Source organism: Phycodurus eques, chromosome 2 (assembly GCF_024500275.1).
Source record: "Phycodurus eques isolate BA_2022a chromosome 2, UOR_Pequ_1.1, whole genome shotgun sequence".
NCBI lineage: Eukaryota > Metazoa > Chordata > Actinopteri > Syngnathiformes > Syngnathidae > Phycodurus > Phycodurus eques.
This window is the reverse complement of record NC_084526.1, coordinates 22,058,279-22,086,082: the sequence shown is the minus strand read 5'-3', so window position 1 is coordinate 22,086,082 and position 27,804 is coordinate 22,058,279. Positions and strand designations below refer to the sequence as shown.

General features: G+C 40.2%; 1 protein-coding gene across 1 annotated transcript; it reads right to left on the bottom strand.

The window, feature by feature from the left end:
- Positions 1–278: 278 nt before the first annotated feature.
- sv2ba (synaptic vesicle glycoprotein 2Ba) lies at positions 279–27,804 on the bottom strand. Its single transcript, XM_061669822.1, has 13 exons — positions 27,671–27,804; positions 22,895–23,506; positions 18,341–18,521; positions 15,393–15,544; positions 13,632–13,765; positions 11,865–11,954; positions 8,962–9,075; positions 8,799–8,887; positions 7,706–7,870; positions 7,418–7,551; positions 5,283–5,483; positions 4,901–5,060; positions 279–3,495 (listed from the first exon to the last, which is right to left on the bottom strand). Exons 2-13 carry the CDS (start codon positions 23,379–23,381, stop codon positions 3,312–3,314), a joined length of 2,091 nt encoding a protein of 696 aa, XP_061525806.1. The 5' UTR covers positions 23,382–23,506; positions 27,671–27,804; the 3' UTR covers positions 279–3,311.

The window sequence follows — 27,804 nt, the reverse complement described above, 5'->3', positions numbered from 1 at the left end:
TACAATAAAAAACACCTACTGTTTGCATTACTTTAAAAGCTTTGTTAGGCATTACATTATCAACAAAATTGTATGTTCAATGGTTTATAATTGTATGACGGGGAAAAGGGAGTTGGTTGTATAAGGAGGCATTTATTTATTTCTTAAGCAGACAATACAAATGGAACCTGAATGGGGCATGACGTCTATTATAGGGATGGCCACTACTGTAGTTGAGGAAATACGGTGTCTCGTTTCAAGTTTTTACCCAACAATAAATAGAAAGCAAAAAATCAAACCAACGTCTCTCATCTTTATTCAAGTCATGACAGAATTGAGATGTTACATTTAATCTACTACATTATTTACATGCATAGTAAATACTATTGTGTTGAAATAAAATTACACACGCACACATGCGCACACACGCACAATCATGGCAAAAAAAAGTCACACACTCCTCACAAATGTTGACACGTGTTGTCAGAACCACAGCAGGTTTGTGTAAGAATGCTCTTTGTCAGTCACAACGTTACAGTCAGAACAATGTTACAGTCAGAACATTATAACAAACAACAACAACAACATACTAATACACAATGTGGAGTAATCTCATTAAAAAAAAAAAAAAAAAACGTGACATCAGAAAAACAAACAAAATAGAACATTAAGACTAAAAGATACAACCTGACAACAAAACAGGGTAGACAATTCGGAAAAAGACCAGAGAACTTTAACTAAACTCTTAAATAGAAAATAAGCTATGCATGATATACAAATGAGACTCGTCGACACAGATCACAAGTGTGGGATAAACAGGAATTTTATGGACTTTCGCATCAGTTGTTTCTTTCTGGTGAAACAGTTTCCACCAAGCGGTAAATTTGGCGCATTAAATCCTCATCTAGTTTAGGATAGCCATAGCTGCATAAGCTACAGTAAGTGAATAGCGGAAGGTCGTAGCAGTGTAACACATATTTTTTATTTGTTCTGCAGGGGTTAGGGTCGGGCGGCACAGTGAACGACTGAAAGACTCTAAATTGCCCGTAGGTGTGATTGTCAGTGTGAATGGTTGTTTGTTTATATGTACCCTGCGATTGGCTGGCGACCAGTTCAGGGTGTACCCCGCCTCTCGCCCGAAGATAGCTGGGATAGGCTCCAGCACACCCGCGACCCTAGTGAGGATAAGCGGTACAGCAAATGGATGGATGGGTTAGGGTCGTTACCAGCCTTTACATCAAAATACATCGCCACTGTTGATCACCAAATTTTGTGATTTAGAAAATAATAATAATCTTGAAAATGTTTTTTGCATTTTTGTTAAACCATTTTTTCAGACTGACTCAATAACTTGTCTCTAATTATAATTAAATATACCAACAACCTCCCCAAAAATGCTTCTACAACAATAAGCAAATATCGCAACATTTTGTGATTTAAAAGAATTTTTTTTTTTTTTGTAAGTTTGTTTTTTGTTTCAATTGGAATTTTGGGTATGAATACAAACAAATTGCAGATAGGTAGTATTTGTTTTAAAGAGACGTATTAAAAGCTAGCTGTTAGAATGCCAAACATTGATTCATATTGTTATTAGCTCTTTTTGCTAAATGATTTTAGTCTAGTTTTTGTCGTACAAACACAAGATTCTTTTTTGTTGCTGCAATTTTATCCGAAACACAGGAAAATAAATTGTTTTTTGTTTATTAATGAAAATTAATTCACCGATTTTGCAGATACTATAATATATAATTGTATAAAAAACTCTGTAAATTTTGGTACATTTACTGTTTAATTTTTAGGATTTTACACCATTTTATTTATGCGTGTTTTAAAAATCCAATTCTTGTTGGATTTACCCAATAATTGATTTCTAATGCTATCTAGCAACAAAACCCCCATAATGTGTGTCCACATTTTGGGAGCTTTCAAAATGTTTTTTGAAACACAAAGAAAAATATTGTTTCGATAATATATGCTTTTATCTTAAGTCGACTTGACTATTGTAATGGTCTTCTGACTGGACTCCCCCAAAAGAGCATTAAACAGCTGCAGCTCATTCAGAATGCTGCAGCTTGGGTTCTGACCAGAACAAAGAGGTCAGAGCATATTACTCCAATTCTAAAATCTTTACGTTGGCTCCCAGTCAGCTTCAGAATAAATTTCAAAGTTCTGCTGCTGGTCTATAAATCACTAATTGGTTTAGGTCCTAAATAAATGAAAGAAATGCTAATGGAATAGGGCTATGAGATCGACAGACTCAGGTCAAACACTGCCGCACAGAGTCCAAACCAAACATGGTGAAGCAGCATTTAGCTGTTTTGCTGCACACAAATGGAATAAGATGCCAACAGAAGTGATGTCAGCGCCAAGTGTGAATGTTTTAAATCCAGATTAAAAACTCTTCTTTTTTCTCATTCGTTTTTGAGCATTTCCACTTTTAAATGATATTTCGTGCACTGTACGGCATTTTATTTGTACTTTTATTTTTTTCTATTTGTTTTAAATGTTTGTAAGATGTTTTTTCTTTGTTTTTAAAGGCTTTTAATCATGTAAAGCACACTGAGTTACCTTGTGTATGAAATGCGCTATACAAATAAATTTGCTTTGGTTTGCTATATAATAGTAAAGCTCCCAAAAATTATTTTGTTTTTAGATTTGTTGGACATCATACTGTAAGTTAAAAAGCTATTTGTTTGCATGACACTCAGTGATTTGGACACAGTAAGAGCAGATTTGCTGTTTTAATTTTTACTTTTCTAGCAAATAATATGTCTATGAAGTATTTGTCAGGTTAATCCATAAACATAAGTGTAAAGTGTTAGCTGCCAATGAATTCAATGTAGAAGAGGAAGGCCACACAGTAAACAACAACACAAGACATGTTGTTTGCTTCCCACACACTCTATGGGTACCTCAAACAAGCCATTTGATACCTGATATCTGGAAATGCAAGTGTACCGCTTGGTGGAAACATTTGGCTTTTGCCAGACAGGAAGAGAAACGAAAGCACAACATGGCGACAGGAAGTACATCACCTTTAAAGCACTGTTCAGGCTTTTTAACATGGACCGCAAAGGACATGACTATGTGACTGTAAATTGAAGATAGAGGAAAATACAAAGACAAAAACGATTTTCTAAATTTCACATTCGCACATGATCTGGGTGGGCCTGAGGATCGTAACGGGAACAGCTAGTGAAGGTCAACATAGGCAATGTAAAACATGAAGTTCTGGATCCACGGGGTTTGCCCCAAAGGACTGGTGGTCACCCGTGGTCAGACGGCCCATTGGTGGCAGTGTTGTTGGCGCAGTCAGTGACATTTGGCTCTGTTCAAGACAGGATCTTCTCACGTGTCTCGGGCAGTTTGAGTGCCAGCAGACCCCCGCAGACGAGCGCCGAGAAGGCCAAGAAGATGGGGATGATCTTGGTGATGCCCACGAACGCTGCAAAGATGAAGCTGGCGATGATGGCGGCCAACTTGCAGACGCCATTGAGGATGCCGAACGCTGTGCCCCTACAAAGTTACATCAAAGACAGCAACGTCTCATCACATCCTCCACAGACAGGAAGTGGTCCTTTTAAATGTGTCGGCTGGCATTACCAAGGAGTTTCTTGTTGCTTTCAGAGCAAAGAATGATGATGAAATAAATGTAACCTGAGTGTTTTAGTATAGAACTGAAGTCATGTCTGGAACTGAAGTCTACATGGAAGTCGGGCATATTAGCAAAGAAGCTAACTCCCGTTGAGGCTAGAAAAAATGTTGAAAGTGTTTCATTCTACTGCATTGTACTTCCAGCCTACCTGCATACGTACCAACCTACCTACAACTGAATCGACCTACATACAGTGGAACCTCTGTTCATGAACAATTTGGTTTGCAAACAAATCTTTCAGCGGCATGGTGGACGACTGGTTAGAGCGTCAGCCTCACAGTTCTGAGGACCCGGGTTCAATCCCCGGTCCCGCATGTGTGGAGTTTGCATGTTCTCCCCGTGCCTGCGTGGGTTTTCTCCAGGCACTCTGATTTCCTCCCACATCCCATATACATGCATTAATTGGTGACTCTAAATTGCCCATAGGTGTGACTGTGACTCCGAATGGTTGTTTGTTTGTATGTGCCCTGTGATTGGCTGGCAACCAGTTCAGGGTGTACCCCGCCTCCTGCCCGATGACTGCTGGGATAGGCTCCAGCACGGCCGCGACCCTAGCAAAGTGCCATTTCTTTAATGTTGTTGAATGAAAACATTTACAAAAATGTCAGGGGTTCACTTATTTTTGTGAGATACTATCCCTAAATATAGTATTTACCTACTGAATCTACCTACCCGCCCACCTGCCTACCTACAAGATGTACTTAAAGACCAAACCTACCTACCTAAATAATGTAAATGCCAATTTACCTACCTAATATGCCCATCTACTGTACCTAATCTCGTTACCGTCTACCTAATCTACCTACCCTTTCATCTATTTACCATTTACTAACCCTAACCAACCATACCTACCCTATTTGCCCGACCTACCTAGTAACTTAATTTATTTACCCACCTATCTACCCACTTACCTAATGTAACTAGATACCTAATCCACCTTCCGAACTAAACACACAACTATCTTCCTAAACATTTACCTACCTAATCTATCTTCCTACCTACTTACAGTACCTAAGTACCTACCCACCCACCTACCTACAGACTTACCCACCCACTCACCTACCTACCTTACCTAACTAACCTGACCGTACCTAGTCTACACTATCAACCTTGCCTAGTTTATCTAATCCACTCTGCCTAGATACCTACCTTGTAACAACCTACGTACCTATCTACCTACTTACCTACCTACCTACAGACACTCAGTGAGATTTTGGCATTGTTTTAGTAGCCAGCGGCTAACATTTGACTAACATTTGACTCTACCTTTTAGATGATGGGTACAGTTCCACCGAAATGACTTCCAGTCCATTCCAGGCTGCCACACTAGCGCCGTAGAAAAGACACTGCCAACATATGACTGCTCCTTGACTGAAGCTCAGCAGCAGTAGGAAAGTGCAGGCCGATGACGCCAGCATGGAACCCCCTGTAAAGACAAGCACGTTAAATAACGAATGGCCATTTTTGTCCTGTTTCCACTAAGTAGTACGGTTCGGTTCCGTTTGCTACGGTACACGTTTATTGCCATTTCCCTGAGCAAAAATTGCAGTAGTATGGTTTAGTATACGAGTGAAGAGTGTAATTACTGTGGTGAACCAAATTGAACTGTACACCTTAGTGGAAATATGGCTTTATACAAGCTACTGACCTATTATTCTGATTCGTCCGATCTTGTCCATGAAGAGTGCCGAGATGATGTTGCCTGGCAGCACAGCCAAGCTGCCCAGGAAGCTGACCAGATAGATGACTATGTCGTTCTCCTCCTGGAAGTTGAGGTGGCACCCTTTCTTAGGGTGCAGGAAGGTTGTGTTCTCCATGCGGCAGTCTTTGAACTTCTCTTGCCAAAGGTCTGGAGTGACAACATTCAAAAGTTGTCTATGACAACAAAATTTCATAATTGCCTATTATTATATAATTATATTATATTATTATTATTATTATTATATATTATTATATTATTATTTATAAAACTCTAAGTTAACCGTTATTCAAACAACTCTTTCAAATGGTAGACTCCCTCCTTGACTACTTGTATACATGTAACAATAAAGCAATATAAACATGTATAACAAATTACATCCAAAAATGTAAACATGAACACTACTTGTGTAAATGTTGGATTAAGTATGGGTCAATTGGTCATGCCTGGACCTCACTCTGAAGGCATGACCAATTGAACGACGCTTAATCCATTAACGGCTGAAACGACATGGGTCGACTGTTTTTATTAAATGACCAAACCACACATCTTCTACCACAGAAAAGGGCTATAAATCTTGAGGAACAAATTCTCCCAATGCATGGGTCATTCACTTGTGTTTATTTTAAGCGGCACAGTAGAGGGGTTCATTTATTCAGCTAGACTGATAGTCTAATGTGAAGCTGTTAATGTTAGTTTATTTATCCTCACTCATGCTTTGGTCAAAAGTACAAGATTCTACAATTATTGGCATTTTATTAATATCAAACTACATCAGCACAACATTCTCTTGTTTTTTATCCACTTTTCATAGTGACTTCAAGTAGCAAGCTGTTTGTATCTGTAAGGAATGGCCACTTGATTAGGGGTAGCGAGGAGTAGGATTGGGCATCGAGAATCGATTGGAACCGGGATTAACCATTTGATATGATAAAACTGTTGCAAATAACTATTTTTACAATGCCGTCTTTAACTTTTAGCTGAGAGATTAATTAATGATTATTAAGTCAATTGGGTTAGTTCCACACATTGCCTTTTAGTTCATAGGTTTGATATTGATACTGGTTATAAAGATCCCAGAGTCAAATGTTCATTTTAGTTAATTCTGCGAGCTGCTAAGAAAATGGATATTGATCATTTGGACACCCTTTATTTAAACCATGCAAACTTTTTTGACCCCCCTAAAAAAATCAGAATCGAGAGTCGTTTGGAACCGCAATTGAAATGAGGAACTGGAATCCGGACCGGAATCGCTCAAATTCAAACGATGCCCTACCATACCGAGGAGGACCACATCCTGGCCCTGACCCTGAGTGTGTACAAAACCGAAAAAACCCAACCCATAAGGGCATATTGTCCTTTGCAGAGGGTACCGAATTTGGTTTTACAGAGTACCGTCCCACCCCTTCTAAAAATGTAAAGTTAATGTTCATGCCAGCAGTGCCAATATTATCAGCAATTTTCCTGTTCTTCGCATGTTGTGGGTATCGACAGCAGAATTTGCAATTCATTGAACTTGTCTCCCTGAAATACCTCAGCCAGGTGAACTCGTGCAGCCACTCATCCCATTCCTCACAAAACAAATCGGTCCTTATTATCGTGATTTGTCTCCTCTGGTACACAAGGTTTGTTAGGGAGAAAGTAAGAACTGATCATGCTCTTCGCCATTACACATTGCTTACAAGGGTAATGTGAAACATGTAGATTTGTGCGATAACCCCAAGACCCACCTTTTTTCACACATTAGCCAATCACAGTGGTTATATGCCAGTTCAGTAGGTAGGCTGGTAAATAGATAGGTAGAGAGGCAGGTAGGTAAACAGGCAAGTAGTTAGATTGTAGACAGGTAGGTAGGTTAATTGATAGGTAAGTAGGTAGACAGACTAGGTTGGTGTGTTGATTTGGTAGATTGGAGGTAAACAGGTGTGTCAATAGAGATAGAATAGGTAGGTAGGTAGGTAGATTAGGGAGTTAGATTAGGTAGAAAGGTAGGTAGAAAGATACAATGTAGGTAGAGAGGTAAATAATCGGTAGGTAGGCAGGCAGGTAAATAGGTGAGAAGGTAGGGAGATTTAGCCACGTACCTGTGTTGTAGAAAACAGTGTTTTTAATTGTGCAGTTCTCAAAGAAGCTGTTGGTGGACTTGATGTCCTCAAAGTAGCAGTTCTCAAACAAAGAGTCTTCAAACTTGACGGACTTTATCTCGATGTTTGCGAACCTAAAAAGCAGTGCATGCACACACATACACACATGCTCACGCACACACACACACACACGCACACACACACACACACACGCACACACACACAGCAAGTTCAGTTCAATTCCTGCAGGTTAAGATCCTGGCCTTGGAATGGAGGCTGTGAACATACTTGTCATGGATGTACTCGCCCTCGCGGTGCACTTGGTTGACCAGGGAAAAGTTAAAGTGGAAACGCTCCACACGTTCCCGGTGGAAAATGCGCACTTTGGATTCGTACTCCTCGAACTGCATGTACTTAATCATGTCGGGGAACCACACTCCTAGCCCATGGTAGCTAACACACACACACATGCACAGACACACACACACACACAAAAGCATGCATTAACCCTATGATGCCAACATTAAACATTAAAAGTATTCTCAAACTTGTTGGATCCAGGGACCCCTTAGATGGGGAGAAATATTGTTCCAAGGACGTCTCACTATCCTAATGTTTTGATAAAAAAAAATTGTTTTATAGAGAAAAATAAGTCAATTTTACGAGATTAAAGTCGTATTTTTCCAAGATGAAGTCCTAATATGTTATTAAAGTCAAAGTTCAATGAGCTAAAAAAGTAATTTTTAAATAGAAAACATCGATGACAATGTTTAGAAAAGTCAAGTAACAATTTGGGAAAAGAGTTCATCCAGAGACGTAAAAGAAAAAAAATGACCAAAACTGCATACAACATTTGCAAAATGTTAAATAGAAAGGCATGAAGAAACAATTCATGTATAGTTGTGGGAAGCTTGCACTTAATTCCAGAATTTAGAAAATTTTCAAACACATTTGCAAGCTTTGCCTTTAAAAAAAGAAAAGGAAAAAAAAACAATTTTAATTATTTTAAATTGATTAAATTCAAGTTTTGAAAAATACATTCAGAAATTTCATTTTGAAATTCTGAAAATTCCAATGAGTTTAACTAAAACTACACACATATATATGTGTGTATATTTGTTTTTCATTAACATTTGTCTTTTCTAAACTAGTATTGTAATGTAAAAAAAAAAATGTAAAAATAAAATGTAAACAAGATTTTGAAGCTCGGGTCGGGACGAGCAATTAGTTTAGGTTGTTTTATTGGTGCGCTGGTGCGCCTACGTTGGTATGTACTTTTTTAAATGATACAATATAATTGATTACTAATTACTTTGCAGTCACCCAAGCTTTGGCTCATGTACCGCCAGACCCCAGTTTGAGAAATTCTGTGTTAAAGTACCTGAAGGCCAAACAGAACCAAACGATGACCAGAAAGAGGCCTTGCAGTCGCAGCTCGGACGCTGACAGTGACATCACGTTAGCCATCACCTGACAGACAAAATGGAAGTACAGTGTGAGGATAATAATGGACTTGGGAGGAGCATAGGTGGCTTGTTAGTAACCTGCTGCAGCATAGTCATGTGTCTGACGGTCCATCGCTGGAAGGCGGTGCCTGTGTCGCTCTGGATCTCGATGAACTCGTCCTCCTGCGCTTGTGGCGTTTTAATGTTGGTTACCTGTGTGGCAATGGGAAAATGTCAACATGGCACTATGAAGATTTGACCATACAATTGTAATACCAAAAACAAAATGATTAAGTTTTAAAATGTAAAAGTCTTTACATTTAAAACCCCATTTATGTATATATTTTTAATAATAAATCTCTTAAATGGAAAACCAAAAGTTAAAGGTTGTTTTATTTCATTTTGGAGAAATTCACTAAAAAATTTTATTCTGAAATGTTTGAGTTTAACCAAAACAGTAAAAAACTCTTACACTTGTTTTCATCATTTAACATTTGTTTAAAAACAAAACCATGACAATATTTCAAAAGTTCCTTTAACTTGCTACTAAGTTTCATTTAAATGAGATGAACCAAAACTGCATATAACACTTGTAGAACCTCCCCATTATTAAAAAATAAAATAGAAAGCTATGATTTTTAAAAATGTGTTGAAATTTGGGGAAATTACACTGAAAATTAATTCTGAACTGTTGAAAATTTAAATGAATTGTTTTTGCACTTGCTTTTTATCAACTTTTTTTTGTTTTATAAAAAGAAATCCGTAATGAGAAAATTTCTGAAATTGTTTTAGGAAAAATGACAATTAATGTAGAAAATTCAACTTCATTTTGGGGGATAATTTTTGTTTTTGTTGTGTTAAACCAAAACTGGATACAAAATAAATATTTTTGCTAAATTACTGCCCGTCCCATTGATTCTTCTTCTTTTCCTTTCAACTTGTCCCATTCGGGGTCGCTACAGCACTTCATCCTTTTCTATGTTCGATAGTCTAGATCAGTGATTCTCAACCAGTGTGCCGAGGCACATTAGTGTGCCGTGAGCGGTCGTCAGGTGTGCCGTGGAAAATTATAAAATTTTACATAATTGCTCGAAAAATTAGTTATTTACAAGAAATAATGTAATAATGCATGTTCATCTATTTATGCCAATGAAGCATAGTGACGGACAGGACTATTAGATGGGAGGAAGTACTTACAGTAATTAATGTATCCACTTTTTGTGAGATTTTTGTTTGTTGGTGTGCCGTGAGAGTTTTCAATTGTACAATATGTGCCTTGGCTCCATAAGGTTGGAAGCTATTTGATCACAAGTAACGTTAACAACAGTCAAATCGTGTTCTTATTTGTGGATTGGGGGGTGGACACTCGGTGAGGGCATGCAACAACTAACCAATAGGACAAGATGAGAGAGGACAGTAATGGGCAGGGTAGGACAGGATGTGGGAAATGAGCAAGGCAGGGCAACTGATTAGTGGTGCGGTGAGATGCTTTTATAGTGTCTCAACACCTGTAAGAACCTGTGAGTTGATATCTTCATACAACCTGTGTTATTAATATTGGTCCCAGCATAAGCAATTCAAGTCGATAGTGCATCTGCAACTTATTAATGAATGAACACCATATCACATGCATGTTAGTCAACTGGTGTATGAGGCATAATGAGGAAGGGTGGGCCCGGCCCCCTTCAGCCACAAGGAGGGGCCAAGCCAGCAAGCCCATCCAGGCAGGGGCCCACCAAGGGGGACGCCACCCAGTCCCCAGGACCCTGGGCGGTCCCCCAGCCCAACCGAACCGCCCCGACCAGTCCCAAAGGGAAGGACATGGATACCGGACCACCGCACCCACGCCCAATCCTCCCCCAACCCCCACCCAGCACGCCGAACCAGCACCACTGCCGCCACACCCCCACCACTGCCCCCCAGGAGAGCATGGTGGCCCAAGCCACCAACAGGGCCCTACGCAGGAGCCAGCTGTCACCTGAAAAAGGTCACAGCCCACCAAAAGCGAGCCCATGTTAAGTGCCCATCGCGAGAAATGACGGGTGAAGGTGCCAGGGGAGGGGAGGGGACCCAAGGGTGGGGGGGCTTTCATCCTAGCAGAGACTCTTCGTTTACATAACACACCTGACAACTTCCTCCACCCGTTCCAACCTGCTCGGACCCGTTTCTTCACTTCCTGACCACACTCACCATTGCTGTGGACTGTTGACCCCAAGTATTTCAAGTCCTCCACCCTCGCTATCACTTCTTGTTGCAGCCTCACACTTACCCCTCCACCACTCTCATTCATGCACATATATTGTCTTACTTCAGCTCGTCTTCATTCCTCTCCTTTCCAGTGCATGCCTCCACCTTTCTCACTGTTCTTCCACCTGCTCCCGCTTTCCCTGCAGATCACAATGTCATCTGCGAACATCATAGTCCACGGGGATTCCAGTCTAACCTCATCTCATCAGCCTGTGTCACCTCTTCTGGAAAAGCCGCACAACACTCTTCCTTCCTCAGCTTCCACCACATGGTTCTCTGCTCTGCCTTTGTCTTCTTAATCTTCCTCCCCACCACCACATCTTGCACACCAACATCCTATGCTGACTAGCCACTCTTTCGCCAACCACTACCTTACAGTCAGTAACATCCCTCAGATTACATCGTTTGCACAAGATATAATCCACCTGCGTGCGTCTGGAAGAAAGTGTTGACTTTTATTTGATTTTAATGACTTTTAAAATATATCAAATTGAAATTACTTGAACCAAAACAGTGTACAGCAGACTTATAATTGCTTTTCAATAAAATGCTGCATCCCTCCCACCACTATTAATTCAGAGTAAGAAATTTCAAACACCAGTTTGCAAATTGTACCTTTGATATAATGTTGATCCACGATGCCACATGCTTTGCTTATCATCATGAATTTGCTTTATTTCAGCAAGATAGCCTACTTTTTGAAGTGAGGAATTTCAAGCACTGACTAATGTTCTTATTAATAAACATTGACTCACAGTGAAGACTCTCTCTGGTTCGCCCTTGGCCTTCCAGTTGGTGTCATGAACATGACGCAGGACCATCCATGCCTCGTCATGTCGGGCGCTCTGAAATGAACCAAACTGTTACAAGTGTATCAATATTATTTTTGTAGCTATATGTATCTCTGCATGGTTACTGCATGCTATATTGTTTACATATACTTATTTTGTTTACTTATATTAGATACGAAAAGCAAGACCGTGTTTGGAATCATTCACTCGTTCCCTACTCCCTATATCACTATATAGTGGGCTATATACTGGCATATAAAACGTACAGCTGATTTGGCTACCATAATAAAGATTGAACAATTAAATATATTCTATAGCATTATATTATTTTAAGTTGAGTGTATTTTATAAATCTAATACAAACAAATAACTATGTCCATCCATTTTGTGATTATATGACTACTTATATTGAAGTTATTTTCGTGCTACACATGATTTTGTCTCGTGCCAAAAATCGAGCAATACGCTCATAACTGAAAATATTTTTTCTATATTGGCACAATGCATCTTGGAATATATTGCTTTTCTAGAGACCATCGATTGTTCTCAACTTTTCAAGATGCATTGTGGAATACGGTGAAAAACTCCTTACACATTTAAACAACACTACAAAATGGCGGACTCACTATATGCCCTATATTAGAGTGTTTATAGGGCAATATAATGCCCTATATTATTGGGGATTATATAGTGGATAGGTAGTGATTCCAAACACAGCGAAAGAGGGAGATCATGCATGCAAAATAGTGAGCTCCATTGCTTTGCAATGAAAGAAGTTAAAAATAAATGTAAAGCCAATTGAAAAAAACAATAAAAGCTAAATAAACCAAATAAAAGATAAATAAAAAGGGAAACCTAAAATAATAAAAAATGAAGTTAAAAATAAAAATGCAAAATAACATAAAATAAAAATAATGTCGAATAATCATCCATCCATTCTCTCCACCACTTGCCCTGTTCAGGTCATGGGGTGCTGGAGCCTATCCCATCTTATTTCAGGGGAAAAGCAGACTACACCCTGAATTGGTCACCAGACAGTCTCAGGGGGCATATAGAGACAGACACCCATTCAGACTCACATTCACACAGTTACTGAGTAGGAACTGAGCTCACACTGCCTGCACCAAAGTCAAGCAAGTGAACCACTACACCGTCAGTGTCTAATATTGAATGACAAAAAAGAAAAACAAAATTAAATAAAAGAAAAAAAAGGCTTCAGGTATTTAGCACCATTCACAAAACCCTGAAGGCATGCAGTATACGTACAGTATACTGTACCCTTCTTTGTACAGTATCTTTGCATCTTTGTTATCCTGGAACAATTTTTCAAAAACCACAAAATTCTCTGAGATTTATTAGCTCTGCACAGAATAATGACAATATCCGTCACCCATCATTTACGCTCTATTTTTGCACTCCACGTTGCAGCCAGGTACAGTATGTTGCGTAAGAGTGTAAGAGTGTCCACAGCAATGGTGAGTGTGTTCGGGGTCCGTCTGTCACACACAAAGCCAATAATACCACAGTATGTGGTTAAGCGGCTGACAATGTGCTGGAAGACACCCGCGGGTGCACAGTGTTTCGTTAGACAGCTTAGCAAGCCTTCGCTACCTTGGCATAGCGACGGTGTGTTGCTTTTGGACGGAGGGTGAGTCAACAGAAGGAACTGATGCGAGTTCAGCTAATATATAACATTAGAAGATAGGAGCTTAATGACCACATGTTTCTGACCTCCAGGAGGAATCGGGGACTTTCCGGCATGAAGACAACACCGACGAGAGCGCCCAGAGCCGGAAAGACACACACCAGGATAAAGATTCTCCAGCTGTGCATCTGGAATTCTGTGCCAATGGCAAAGCCCCAGCCTGGCAGCACATGGAAGACATTTTATAACAAGTTAGTGTTGACATGCAATTGCAAATTTGTCTGCGTTCTCCTTGTCCATTTTCCGCTGTGTGGTTTAGTACATTGCTGTTGTGGGTCTGTACACTGAACCCCGCTTATTCGCATTTCGCTAGTCACAAATTCACCTATAATGTTGCCTCGCTATTCGCGAGGAATAAGGGCCGAGCACCGCCGCAAATTATGGAAATCTGTGAGTAATTGTTGGCCCAACAAGGTTTATAATGGCCTATAGATGCCACAAAATGGTGGCAAAACACTCCGTGAGGCTCCTCGACTCAATATAACTCAATACAGTTCCTTGGCACTAGGATGTCACAAGATGCCAGCAAAACATCCATCCATCCATTTTCTGTAGCGCTTATGCTCACAAGGGTCGCGGGGGTGCTGGAGCCTATCCCAGCTATCTTCGGGCGAGAGGTGGGGTACACCCTGAACTGGTCGCCAGCCAATTGCAGGGCACATACAAACAAACAACCATTCGCACTCACATACACACCTACGGGCAATTTAGAGTTTTCAATTAACCTACCACGCATGTTTTTGGGACGTGGAAAGAAACCGGAGTACCCAGAGAAAACCCATGCAGGCACGGGGGGAACATGCATACTCCACACAGGCGGGGCTGGGATTTGAATCCTGGTCCTCAGAACTGTGAGGCAGATGTGCTAACCAGTCGCCCACGTGACGCTGGCAGCAAAGCAATAATTATCTATTATACAAGGCTTTGGTGTTTTTGAGTTGAAAATTATAGTTAACTTAAATATTTTGCATGCCACAATTTTACATGATTTCTGATTTCAAATTCAATTTGTTGTTAAAACTATACATCGTGTCAAACTCAAGGCCCAGGGGCCCGATGCGGCCCGCCACATCGTTTTATGTGGCACGCAAAAGCAAATCATGCTCGTCAACTTCTGTGATTTTTGCTAAAATCTGTAACCAAATTTAAAATTGTCAAAATAATAAACAACAATGTTGAGATAATGCATTTTTCTGTCACCAAACCCTTCTTCGACAGTAACTTAAACAATACTTGAACAAACTATTATCCTTGTCTTCTGATTTCAAAACTAGTTATCCCTCAATTTGTTGTGTAATGGTAATAATATATTTTGGTGATGATGAAACATTTATATGAATGAATGAATGAGTGGTTTCACTGTTCTAACGGCCCACTGAGGGAAATCATAACTACAAAGCGGCCTGAGATAAAAAAGAGTTTGACACCCCTGCTATACACAATCAATTTTAGGAACAATTGTATACATGTAATAATATGATAAGATGACTATGCACTGTATTTATATGTTTTTCACAGTCATACCAGCCCTCTTTCAGCCCCTGCAACAAAAACTAGTTTGACCCCAAATTGTCTTCAAAGTCAACAACACATACTGTGTTAGTTCACTGAAGAGTAGAAGACTATGTTTTCTTTGATGTTTCACGAAAACACAGACAGTGGGGTTTGTTAAAGTCGACGCGTGGAAGACTTAATGTTTACAAAAAACCTATGGATGTGTGTGCGTGCGTGTGTGCGTGCGTGCGTGTGTGCGTGCATGTGTGTGTGCGTGTGTGTATGTGTTTTACCATAGTGGGGGATGATCCCCCAGGCGGTGAAGGAGGCATAGAGGCCACCCAACATCCAGAACATGCAGAGCCAGCTCAGATGTTCGCCACGTTTGTCCATCTGCAGAAACTCGGTGAAGTAGGTGTACACGATGGGAATAGAGCCTCCGATTCTAGAAGAAATGTCACGGTAATTATAATCGACTTGCGTGTTGAAACAGAAGAGAATATCCTCCGGGATCAGTTGTAATATAGTGTACCCCCACCATATCGTCGTTCATCATTCGGACCCCCTCTATATTTTCAAGCAATTGTTTTTTAGGGGGTTTTATTGGATAGAGACACTGGCCTACAGACACATTTACAGTCTTCCCAGCTGACTATGGGCGAGAGGCGGGTATACCCTGAACTGGTCGCCAGCCTACTGCAGGGCACATATAAACAAAAAAATATTGACACTCACATTCACACCTACGGGCAATTTAGAGTCTTCAATCAACCTACCATGCATGTTTTTAGGATGTGGGACGAAAGCGGAGTACCTGGAGAAAACGCAGGGTTTGCAACATCCATCCATCCATCCATCCATCCATCCATCCATCTATCTATCTATCTATCTATCTATCTATCTATCTATCTATCTATCTATCTATCTATCTATCTATCTATCTATCTATCTATCTATCTATCTATCTATCTATCTATCTATCTATACACACACACACACACACACACACACACACAAACATATAGGCGTCAAAGTAACCGACTGGGTACCATATCTGCCTCACAGTCTGAGGACCAGGGTTCAAAGCCCTACCCCCCCCCTGCCTGTGTGGAGTTTGCAGGTTCTCCCTATTCCTGCGTGGGTTTTCTCCGAGTACTCCAGTTTCTACCCACATCCCCAAAACATGCGTGGTAGGTTGACTGAAGACTAAATTGCCCGTAGGTGTGAATGTGAGCGCAAATGGTTGTTTCTTGATACAGTGGCTGAAATAAGTATTGAACACGTCACCATTTTTCTCATTAAATATACTTCCAAAGGTGCTATTGACCTGGAAATTTCACCAGATGTTGGGAACAACCCAAGTAATCCATACAGATGAAGAAAGTAGAACAAATAAGATCAGAAATTAAGTTGTGCATAATAATTTGAAATGACACATGGAAAAAGTATTGAACACGCCAACTGGTATTTATTTACTACTTTGTACACAAGCCTTCGTTTGCAATGGCAGGTTCAAGATGCCTCCTGTATTTAGAAAGTAGTTGCATGCGTTGCTCTGGCGTGATTTTGGCCCATTCCTCCACATAAGCAGTCTTCAAATCTTAAAGGTTCTGTAGGCTTCTTTTATGGACCTTGAGTTTCAGTTCTTTCCATAGATTTTCAATTGGATTCCACTCAGGTGATTGGCTGGGGAATTCTAGTAGCTTTATTGTTTTCTTTGAAACCAATTGAGAGTTTCCTTGGCAGTATGTTCTGGATCATTATCCTGATGAAATATCCATCCTCGTTTCATTTTCATCATCCTCGTAGATGGCAGCAGATTTTTGTCAAGAATGTCTTGGTACATTAGCCCATTCATCCTTCCTTCAATAATGTGAAGTTTACCAGTACCATTTGATGAAAAGCAGCCCCACACCATCATGTTCCCATCTCGAGACTTCACTGCTGGTATGGTGTTTTAGGCTGATGTGCAGTGCCATTTCTCCTCCAAACGTGGTGTGCAGTATGGCATCCAAACAGTTAAATTTTGCCCTCATCCGACCACCACAATATTCTCCCAGTATTTAATTGGCTTGTCCAAATGTTGTTCAACAAACTTTAAACGACCTTTGACATGCTTTTTTTTTCAGCAATGAGGTCTTGCGTGGTGAGCGTGCATACAGGCCATGGCGGCGGAGTACATTACTCACTGTTTTGGTCCCAACATGGTCCTTGACTCTTGGACAACTCTTCCGATTATTCTTTGCACTCCTCTGTCAGAAATCTTGCAAGGAACACCTAATCGAGGCAAATTTATGGTGGTGTGATTGGCTTTCCACTTACGTATTATGGCCCCAACTGTACTCACTGGAATGTTCAGAAGCTTAGATATGCGCCTGTAACCAATGCCATCGTTATGTTTTGCAACAATTAGTTTGCGATCGGCGGCACGGTGGACGACTGGTTAGAGCGTCAGCCTCACAGTTCTGAGGACCCGGGTTCAATCCCCGGCCCCGCCTTTGTGGAGTTTGCATTTTCTCCCCGTGCCTGCGTGGGTTTTCTCCGGGCACTCCGGTTTCCTCCCACATCCCAAAAACATGCATTAATTGGAGACTCTAAATTGCCCGTAGGTGTGACTGTGAGTGCGAATGGTTGTTTGTTTGTATGTGCCCTGCGATTGGCTGGCAACCAGTTCAGGGTGTACCCCACCTCATTCCCGATGACAGCTGGGATAGGCTCCAGCACGCCCGCGACCCTAGTGAGGAGAAGCGGCTCAGAAAATGGATGGATGGATGGATAGTTTGCGATCATCTTGAGACAGCTCTCTGTTCTTATCCATCTTGAGATATGTCTTGACTCACACCTTGGCAATGAGACCTTTTTGTCGGCCATCAGTTAGCACTGAAACAGCTGATATTCATTTGCACTGACAAGAGACTGGATTGCTGTTTGATTATTGATATATTTGAGGTGTTGTCTTGGCTTTCCATGGCTTTTTGCACCTCCCTTTCTTCGCGTGTTCAATACTTTTTCCCTGTGTCATTTCACATTTTTACGCACAACTTAATTTCTGATCTTATTTGTTTTACCTGCTTTGTAAATATGGAATACTAGGGTTGTTCCCAACATCGGGTGAAATTTACAGGTCAATAGCACCTTTGGAAGTATATTTCGTGAGAAAAATGGTGACGTGTTAAACACTTATTTCAGCCGCTGTATATGAATATGAATGTAAACTACGTACAATGTGTATGCATCTCACCCGAAGCCAGAGCAGAACCTGAAGAAGAGGAAGAAGCCGTAGCTCTGAGCAAAGCACGACAAGAAGGAGAAGATTAGGTCGATGGACAGCACGTAGATTAGGCACTTCCTGCGCCCCATCTTGTCGCACAGACCGCCCCACACTAGTGCGCCCACCATCATGGCCACGTACACCAGCAAGCCTAAAGGACAAAGGTACACCATGCGCTACTCATTGTGACATATACAGTATACTGTATACTCACTGGCCACAATATGAGATACACCTACACTACAAGTTGATAAGATGAATGAATACAAACATTTTGCATTTCAGAAGACAATCATGCTTACTTTTGATTGACAGCATATTGAGAGCTGTGTCTATTACTTTGGTTACTTTATCAAGTTAAGAGTGGATAAATATTTCAAACGTTGCAAAATACACCCACAACAGAAAAAAAATTACTTTTTAAAAAATAACATGAATTTAATATTGATAACATAATGTAATAATAGAAAATAGCAATACAAAATGTATTATTCACTTAATTTATTTCTGTCCAGGAGTTCCATGACTTTAATAATTAAATTGAAGCAGGGAAGAATATGAATAATAAAATGTCATGTCAAAATGTAAAAAATGTAAGACATAGAAATAAATACTTACTGTATATAAATAAATGTAATTAAATAAAAAGTAAATAAAATTACGGACAAACTAATTTAATAAATTATTGTAACAATTATTTCAATATTTACTTTAAATTAATTCATTTTTAACATGAAATAAATGTATACATAAAAATAAGTTTAATTACTTGTTAAATAATTGAAGAAATGCAATTTCAAATTGAATTTAAACTAAATCTAAATTAAGTTCAGATTAAATCTTTAAAAGTTTAAATTAAATTTAAATAAATCTTATTTATTTTGTTACATTTTTATGTTCATGTTTGCTATTTTTTGTGTTGTTTAAATTATTCTAATATCGTTTTTTTTTTTTTTTGCTCCCTTTTAAGATACACTTGAATGCTTTGCAAGACAACGATGAATTTTAATTACATAATATAACATCACAATATAAATGAAAATACATTATAATAAATTATGTTGAATTTTATGTATTTGTATTGTATTTATTCATAATGAATTTTTAAAATTTATATTTCAATGTTGTTTTTATGTTATACTATTTCAGCCCATTTTATTTAAATATGTCCCTGACTGTGTTGCTCAAAAGTGAACATTATTAGCTTTGTACTCATTAGATTGTGTCGCTTTACCTTATATGGCTTGTGAGTGTCCAGCAATAGAAATACATCTCACGACCACCGAGAGGCACCCTTCCCACTTCTATGAGAATAATAGAAGTGCCCGTTTGATTTCTTTATATATGTTTTTAGAGACTGACTTCACGTTGATGCCAGCGATCAAGATGGATGAATATTCATGCAGCTGGAATAAGAAATAAAGGTCAGTGTCGTAAAACGTTGAAGTCGGCTCCTGGCAAATGCCATTAAGGATGTGTTAATGGCACTGCCTCGGTCAGCAGGTGTTCAAGTCCAGTTGAGCCATTTCTGTACAGCTTTGTACAACGACCCGCCGCGCTTTCCATTAGATGCAAACCATTATGAACTTCCTCCTTATGTCTCGAGGGGATTGAATAGACCTCCTAGTCATCCGTGCCTCCAAACCTGCTCTGTTTTACTATCCGGCCCTAAACACAGCATGACCATAAACGGCTTAACGGCACGTGGAGTCGTCGTCTGCACCTTCCCTGTGGATTAGTGGCCTGACGCTCTTAGCACGCCTCCTTCTATGTAACACATCATGCAAGTTCTCCCCCAAAGCAGAGGCATTAAGCAAAGAAGGAAGTGCCCTTAAATGACTGATCTTGCAGTCTTTTGTTTTATATTGAATACAGAGAAGTGATTCAATGTGAAAACAATTACACAATCCTTCCGGGGCTCTAAGTTGTTTCCTTGATGGTTTTGTGATCAAGACTGTATGGATTCTGCCTAGCAACGCAGAAAGCCCAAGATCGGGGGTGTGAAAGCTAACCAACCAATTAACTAACTAACCTACCATCCAATCAACCACCATTATCCCAACTGACCAACTAACTAGCCTACGAGCCAAGCAAACAATCTATGACCATATAACTACCAACCAGCCAATTACCGTAATAACATTTTGATGCTTGGTGGACTAACTAGCTGACCACCCAAACCAACCACCCACCTGACAGATAGACCGACAGACTGACCGACCAATTAAACAACTAACCATCTAACCAACCAATGGACTAACTCACTAACTGTGATCAAAACATAACCTCTAGCCTGACACTTTTGCGTTTTAACACATGTCGAACATAAGAATCCATTTGATGATAAAAGTCAAGTATTAAAACACGTTTCTACTTGGATTGTCCTTCCAATCCTTCTGGTTAAGAGCAAAGAAAAGGTCCAGTTCAGAAATGATTATGTGGTCCATTAAGAGGAAGAAGCAAATAATTTTTATTCTGAATCCCATCTGTGCCCCCATTCGAGGAACATGAGTGTGAATCAAAGTGGATCATTCTGTAGATCTGTTTCATATTCTCAGCGCCAACGGCCTGACGCTCCCCTCTGGCTCTGCACAAACAAGACGCCGCCATCTCATTTACGCCGGGGCCTTCCTCCCGCTCTACCCGTCAGAGGCTCGAAGCGTGTCTGACAGCATAGCGCCAGCCTCTGCCACTGCAGAAACATGTTCTGTATTTGACCGGAAAAAAAAAAAAAACGCGCACACACACACCCACACACGACAGGATGCAATCACCACCCGCTTCCTCATCCATCTCCCACACTACAGTATCCCTGAAGCTTGGTGTTAAGATGAAATGATGTACAGTCTAGGTCTGCAACAGGCAGCTGAAACTCGATGAGAGGCTTTCATTTGCTCTTGCAGGAGGAGGAACAGATGTTATTTCCCTGTGATTTCGACCTGTGCTGCATACTGATTCCAAGCCCCTCTTCCACTACCCTTCACAAGAGAAACAGTACTCTTCTGTCTCTTGTTAGAAAGCAACGGGGCTGAGCCCTGTTGCAAATGGTTTATAAGGTTTATAATTGTCTATATTATTAGTTTAAATCAATCAACTAAAATCACAAACCACTTGAAAATACATTTCCAGGTTTTAAACAAGTGAGACACAGAATGGTCGCCGCGGCCCGCCAAGCCAAGTAATTGGCATATACTGTATAAAGCATCAAATATTGTTTTTTACATCGATAATATATTCATAATCTTTAATGTGCCTGTGGATGAAAAAGCGAAGCTTGTGACCAAAATGGGGTACGTTCAAATGAATGGAGTCAGCCAGGCTCCTTTCAAATATCCACACTCTCGCTTTTATTCCCACCCACGTCCACTCTCTTTAGCAACCCACTTCTTCCTTAACTATTAATCTAGATTTTTATGGTTTAAGAAATCTAATAAAGTACAATATACTTTCTATACAGCATCAAATGCCTAAATAGGCTCGCTATTCAGGGCATCCATATATCAAATAGCTCAATGTGCAGGGGTGTGTCGGCAACTCTTATTTTTATGCAATAGACCCGTCCAATCGGGTTCAACCGCATTGCGCAGTGTGCGGCAGGCCTTAGCTTCTCAGTTGAGGTGTATCGCTTCAATATATTTCCTTCACATAAATTACTACCTTCCTATTAGTAATGGCTTTAGCGTCATCTTGTGGCATCTTAGGGTCTTGTAAAAAGAGCACAAAATGGGAAATATACGGAGGTTCGCTGTATTTTATTTAGAAAAAATGCATCGAAGTCTGCATGTATGTAGTCCTAGTAACTCGTAAAAATACAAATTTTCAAGCAATAATGAGACCGCCAGAGTTTGTTCGCTTGAACTTTTTAAAAGCCACTCAGCAGAGCAAAAATACGTATGGTAAAGTTTGTCTGATCATTTATTTTGCTTACTACGCATTTTAAACTAAACTCCTCCCCGACATTGTAATATAAAGATTTTAGTCAGTCGAGATTACTACAATTACTACTTCGCTATTAGCCTGCTTTCGCACCATCTTGTGGCATCTTAAAGCATTATTGTTGCACAGTCAAAACCTCAACCATGAATCCAAAAGTCGGCCGAAAACAGGTTGTGATCTTGGATCTCCATTTAAATTTAGCTTGTTTTAAACCTTAAGTGCCACTGTAGTCCTTCATATCAGGGAACACGTGTCCATTTATATTGACATGTTGTTTAGTTAGTTGGTTGGACAGACATACGAACGGATGGGTAGTCGCTCAGTCAGTTAATTTGTTACTCTTAAATTTGTAGGGATGGCGCAAGGGGTGGGGGTCTAACCTACCAACCAATTAACTAATGAAGCAACCCTCCTGATACTACCTTTCTTTCCTGGGTCAACCCCCCATTTATTGTCGTCTGATACATTTCACACAAAATACAAGCCGTGAATTACCAGCATTGATGGTCAGTGTGAAAGGGATTATTTATGCTCTCAAACTTCTTGGGATGTATTTTAACCTCTGATGGTTCTTGCTCCGCCACTTACCCAGCAAGCCCTTGTCTGAGTTGGATATACACATGTCTTTCTCAGCACTGGGCATGACAAAGCCCACCACGAAGCCATCCACACCGTCAGCCATCAGTGCCAGGCCCAGGACCACGAAGAGCATCCACTGGAAGCGACCATGTCCGCAGTCCTCCATGATGGTCTCATACTGCTCGGGCAGGTTGTCCTCATCGTAGTCTTCCTGTTGGGCGGCCAGCCGGGCCTTTCTCTTGGCCTCCTGGCGCGCCGCCCGCCGGGCCTCCTTGATCTCGTCCGGATGCGGCACGCCTTGGTACTCGCCCTCATACATCTGCTCATCCTCGTCAGCACCCTCGGTGGCGTCACTGGCGGCATCCTCATCCTGGGGCGGGTATTCCGTCTGGTAAGGGTATCCGTCCTGACCGCCGCCGTCGCCCCCTTGGCTGTACGTGTACTCGCCCGCTTCAGTCACCTGCTGGTTGATGTTGTTCTGATAGGGGTCATTCATAGTTTCTTCCGGACTTCCTGGTGCTGAGCTAGCAGGCTTGCAGGTTTCTGGTGCTCCGAGACGTCCTGGTCTGCTCCAAGTCCTCAGCGGCAGTGACGACACACTATGACCTTCGCAGGTTCAACCTAAAACATAATAAACATGTTGCCATCTTGATTACAATTTCAAAGGACCCCAAGAATGCAGTAAGTGAACAATAGTGGAATGCAATAATGCAAGATGTAAATACAGGGCCAGTATCGCTGATAACAAGAAACTCAAATATGACTGAGCGGCGCGCCACTGAGCAGCGCTCTAAACTTAACGAGTGGAATTCGCAAAGGTTGAATCAAGGCAACTGGATTGTTCTTGTTTGTTGAAGACATTGGGGAGTGTCCTGTGAATCTTAAATCAGACGTATGGACGTATTTTGATTTGCAGAAATAAAAAATTATCAATAAGAAAACATGAGGGTCATGCAATAAACTGTTTGCTGACCGCCACCGTCGACAAGTCGTGGAAAATAAGAAATATGAGAAGCCACACTCAACTAAAATCAAGCAAGCGAGGCCAAACATCAATTGGTGAGCATTTCAACCAGGTTTTCCTCATAATAGAATCATCGAGAGCTAAAAGGTTGGTAAACAACCTTGAGCCATGTTACACAATTCCATCACGGACATACTGTACTTCAGCAAAACGCTAACGCCAATACTATACTAAGAAACAAAGACCAAGGTAGTGAAAGAGAGCATTGAGCAGGCATACTGTAGTGTCTCACTCATGACAGATGGTAACTTGGTCATCGCAAGCGTCTCAGAGCAATGTAACCACTACGTCACACATCGTGACGAGTGACAAATATATTTAGAACATTTGAGCATTACATATTTTGTGTTCAATTACAATAAGATTTGTATTTTTTCTATGTTTTTATTTCTATGTGCAATTTAGAGTCTTCAATCAACCTACCATGCGTGTATTTGGGATGTGGGAGGAAACCGGAGTACCCGGAGAAAACCCACACGGGCACTCCACACAGGCGAGAGAGTTGTAAACCCAGGTCCTCCAAACTGTGAGGCAGATTTGGAAAGCATTTATTATTATTATTATTATTTTTTTTAAAATTATCTTTATTATTATTATTATCATCTGTTATAATGTTTATTGTTTGTCTGTTATATCCAGGGTTGGGAGGGTTTCTTAAAGATGTATTCTGATAGTTGCGAGTTACCTGTTAAAAAATGTATTCAGTAACACAATACAAGTACCACAATTGTAAAGTAATTGTAACTTGATTACTTTCAATTACTTTTGGATTATTCCAACACCAAATATGACAAATTCAATATCAATAAAATATATAGAGATATATATTTCTGTGTTCTGTAAATGTTTAATATCCCTGTTTTTTGAATGCGGGAGCAGGAGGAACACGGAGCACCAGGGATTCAAATCCAAAACCTCAGACCTGCCTTTGCAGGTAGCGGTAGTATCTTAACCCCTCCCCTCACATTCCCGCCTCCCACCTTATGATACAATGATGCGCTGCTAACTCTGGAAAAGGTTGGGGCTCAAAATCGGTCTCTTCCCGCATTAAAATCTCGCTTGGAGATAGGGTGAGAAGCCTGGTCATCCGGGAGGGGCTCAGAGTAGAACCGCTGCTGCGCCGCATTGAGAGGAGCCAGATTTGGTGGCTCGGGCATCTGATTAGGATGCCTCCTGGACGCCTCAGTGGTGAGGTGTTCCGGGTACGTCCCACAGGGAGGAGACCCCGGGGACGACCCAGGACATGCTGGAGAGACTACAACTCTCGGCTGGCCTGGGAACAGCTCGGGATCCCCTCCGATGAGCTGGACGAAGCGACTGGCGAAAGGGGAGTCTGGGCATCCCTGCTAAGACTACTGACCCCGCGATCTATATAAATTCTAAAAAGTTACTGAATCAGGTCACTGATGGTGTTGTGGTACACTCGGCCGACTTTGCTGCGGGCACCATGGGTTTAGTTCAGTGACTCAGTGACTCACTTAGTGACGGTGTGAATGTGAGTGCGAATGGTTGTCTGTGTCTGTATGTGCCCTGCGACTGACTGGCGACTAGTTTAGGGTGTAGTCCACCTTTCCCCCAAAGTCAGCTACGATAGGCTCCAGCGCCCTCTGACCCTGAACAGGATAAGCGGTCTTGAGAATGGATGAAGTTACTGAATCGATTTCGAAACACTGAATCATTTCAATCTCGTCCTTGAATCAAATTGGCAACCACGAATAATGATATGAATCGAATCTCTGCCAAAATGTATCGTTACACCCCTAGTAAAAACCCGTTAAGAACGACTAACACTTAACATTAATCGTTCTTTATGGGCGTGTACAGTATACAGGCAAATACGAACTCAGTGTTGCGCAACAGTATGAGTACAACATTCCGCAACATACTCAAAGTGTTATACGATAGTGTTCCATTTCTTGACATTAAAAAGTGTGTTTTAATAAGTTTAAATGTGTTTTACTAAGTTACTTACTCACGTAGACACAGTGAGAACAATAAAACTCCATGCAGCAAGGCCGGAGCCCAGATTTGAACCCACAACCTTTGATCTGTGAATTACTCGGTAACTTCTACAGATCCACAGTGGAAAGCATCCTGCCCAACTACATCCCTGTATGGTATGGGAACTATACCATAAAGGGCAGGAAGGCTCTCCGGCATGTCATTGAAACTGCACAACACATTTGTGGAGTAGCCTTCATAACACTACACCACATTTACGACAGTCGTGCCACCTCCACGCCATAGACTCCTTAACAAATGACAGCACAATCTGTGAACCACACTGTGGAATATTTTTCATTTGTAATCCTGTTTACTCGAATGCTTACACTTTGCAATCCCTCTGAAACCTGCAATACTTTAGTCGAATTTGTACATCTTTGCACATTATATAGGTATTTCTTTCTTTATCTTCAATATTAAATTTTTTTCTTTTTTCAAATATTTTTATTTTCTTCGTATAAGTGGAGGGAGACGAGCAAAGTCAGAATTTCATTGCTTGATGCTACCATTCTGTTTTCACTGTGCATACGACAATAAACATCAGAAAACATCAGATCAACAACAATCTTAAAGCTTGTATCTGCAATACAACTCACCTTCGCATTTCACCTTTGTCATTACAATTAAATGTAAATAATAAAAATATATAAATTAACTGAAATATAAAAACATCTATAGTAAAAAAACAAAATAAAAGTATTTTTATATATTGCTATTAAGAGCGGTTAACTTTGTTTTGCACTTTAAAAATGCATATGCAACGCAACTCATCCTCACATTTTACCTTCATCATTAAAATGCAGACTTATAATAAAATATATATACCTTAAATTAAAAGAATAAAATATCTATATTTAAAGTAAAAAACAAAATGTAACTTTTATTGTACGTTTTTCTACACTTTCGATTTCGCCTTGGTCATTAAGATTTTATTCAAATGACAATAATTAAATACAAATGTACTATATATAATACCTACAAATATATAAATAAAAAAGATACAATCATGATAAATGGTTGTATAATTTATTTGTGTTAAGATGAACAATGGTTAACTTTTAGTGCAAACTTGTCCAGTTCATGAGGGTTTCAGTATGGCAACTGTTTAACCCTGGTACGGATAATTTTTTCAAAAATAATTTTCCCATTGGGGAAAGTTTCCGCCACCATCGTGGAGTGATATTTTATTTAATTTAAGCCTAATTAAAGGCTTTTAAAATAGGCATTTATTTAGCAACTACAATAATAAAATGGCTACTGTTAATGTATTTTTATATGTTAGATACTAAAAACTCCACCGCAGTCTCTCTTAATATGTCAATATGTCAACTAAAATAATGTCGTTTTTTTTTGACCCATCGAAAAAAACACTATGACATCTCCAGAAGTGGTTTTACGTGTGAGTAAAATAATAGTTGACTATAATCTCATCTGACCTTAGCGAGTTAAAGGACAAACGTCGGTGGTGTCCACTCACCTGTCAAACTCATTTAACTGGTAATAATGACCTAAATGTCACTCAAACCGATGGAATTGTGCTGTAATGTCCATACCTTTAGTACTAAATGTGTAAGGGTGTATCCATCAGGATGCATAAGTGACATTTTAGTCCTGATCAAAGCAAAATGGAGGCTTAGTTGGGCCACAACCTGGACCTCAGCTTGTAGATTTTATTGTACTAGAATACAACAATACTGATTAATGAGCACTCCCTTTGTTAGATAGGTAAAATAAAGTTAATCATAAAGTTTTCTTACCAGACAGGGCCTTCCTTTAAACCACATCTGAGCAAAAGATAAAGGTCCAAGGGGCATTTTCAAACGTCCAAAACTGACATGTCAGTTTATCCTGAGACCATGATGCAGTCAAGCCTGAGGGATTAGGATTCAAC

Bases quoted from the DNA above. Each gene is read 5' to 3' on its own strand.
- sv2ba (XM_061669822.1), bottom strand. From the start codon at position 23,381: ATGAATGACCCCTATCAGAACAACATCAACCAGCAGGTGACTGAAGCG. The intron at 7,552-7,705 runs GTATGTTCACAG...ACTGCTTTTTAG, and splicing joins GGCGAGTACATCCATGACAA to GTTCGCAAACATCGAGATAA. The intron at 5,061-5,282 runs GTCAGTAGCTTG...TTGTCTTTACAG, and splicing joins CGGACGAATCAGAATAATAG to GGGGTTCCATGCTGGCGTCA.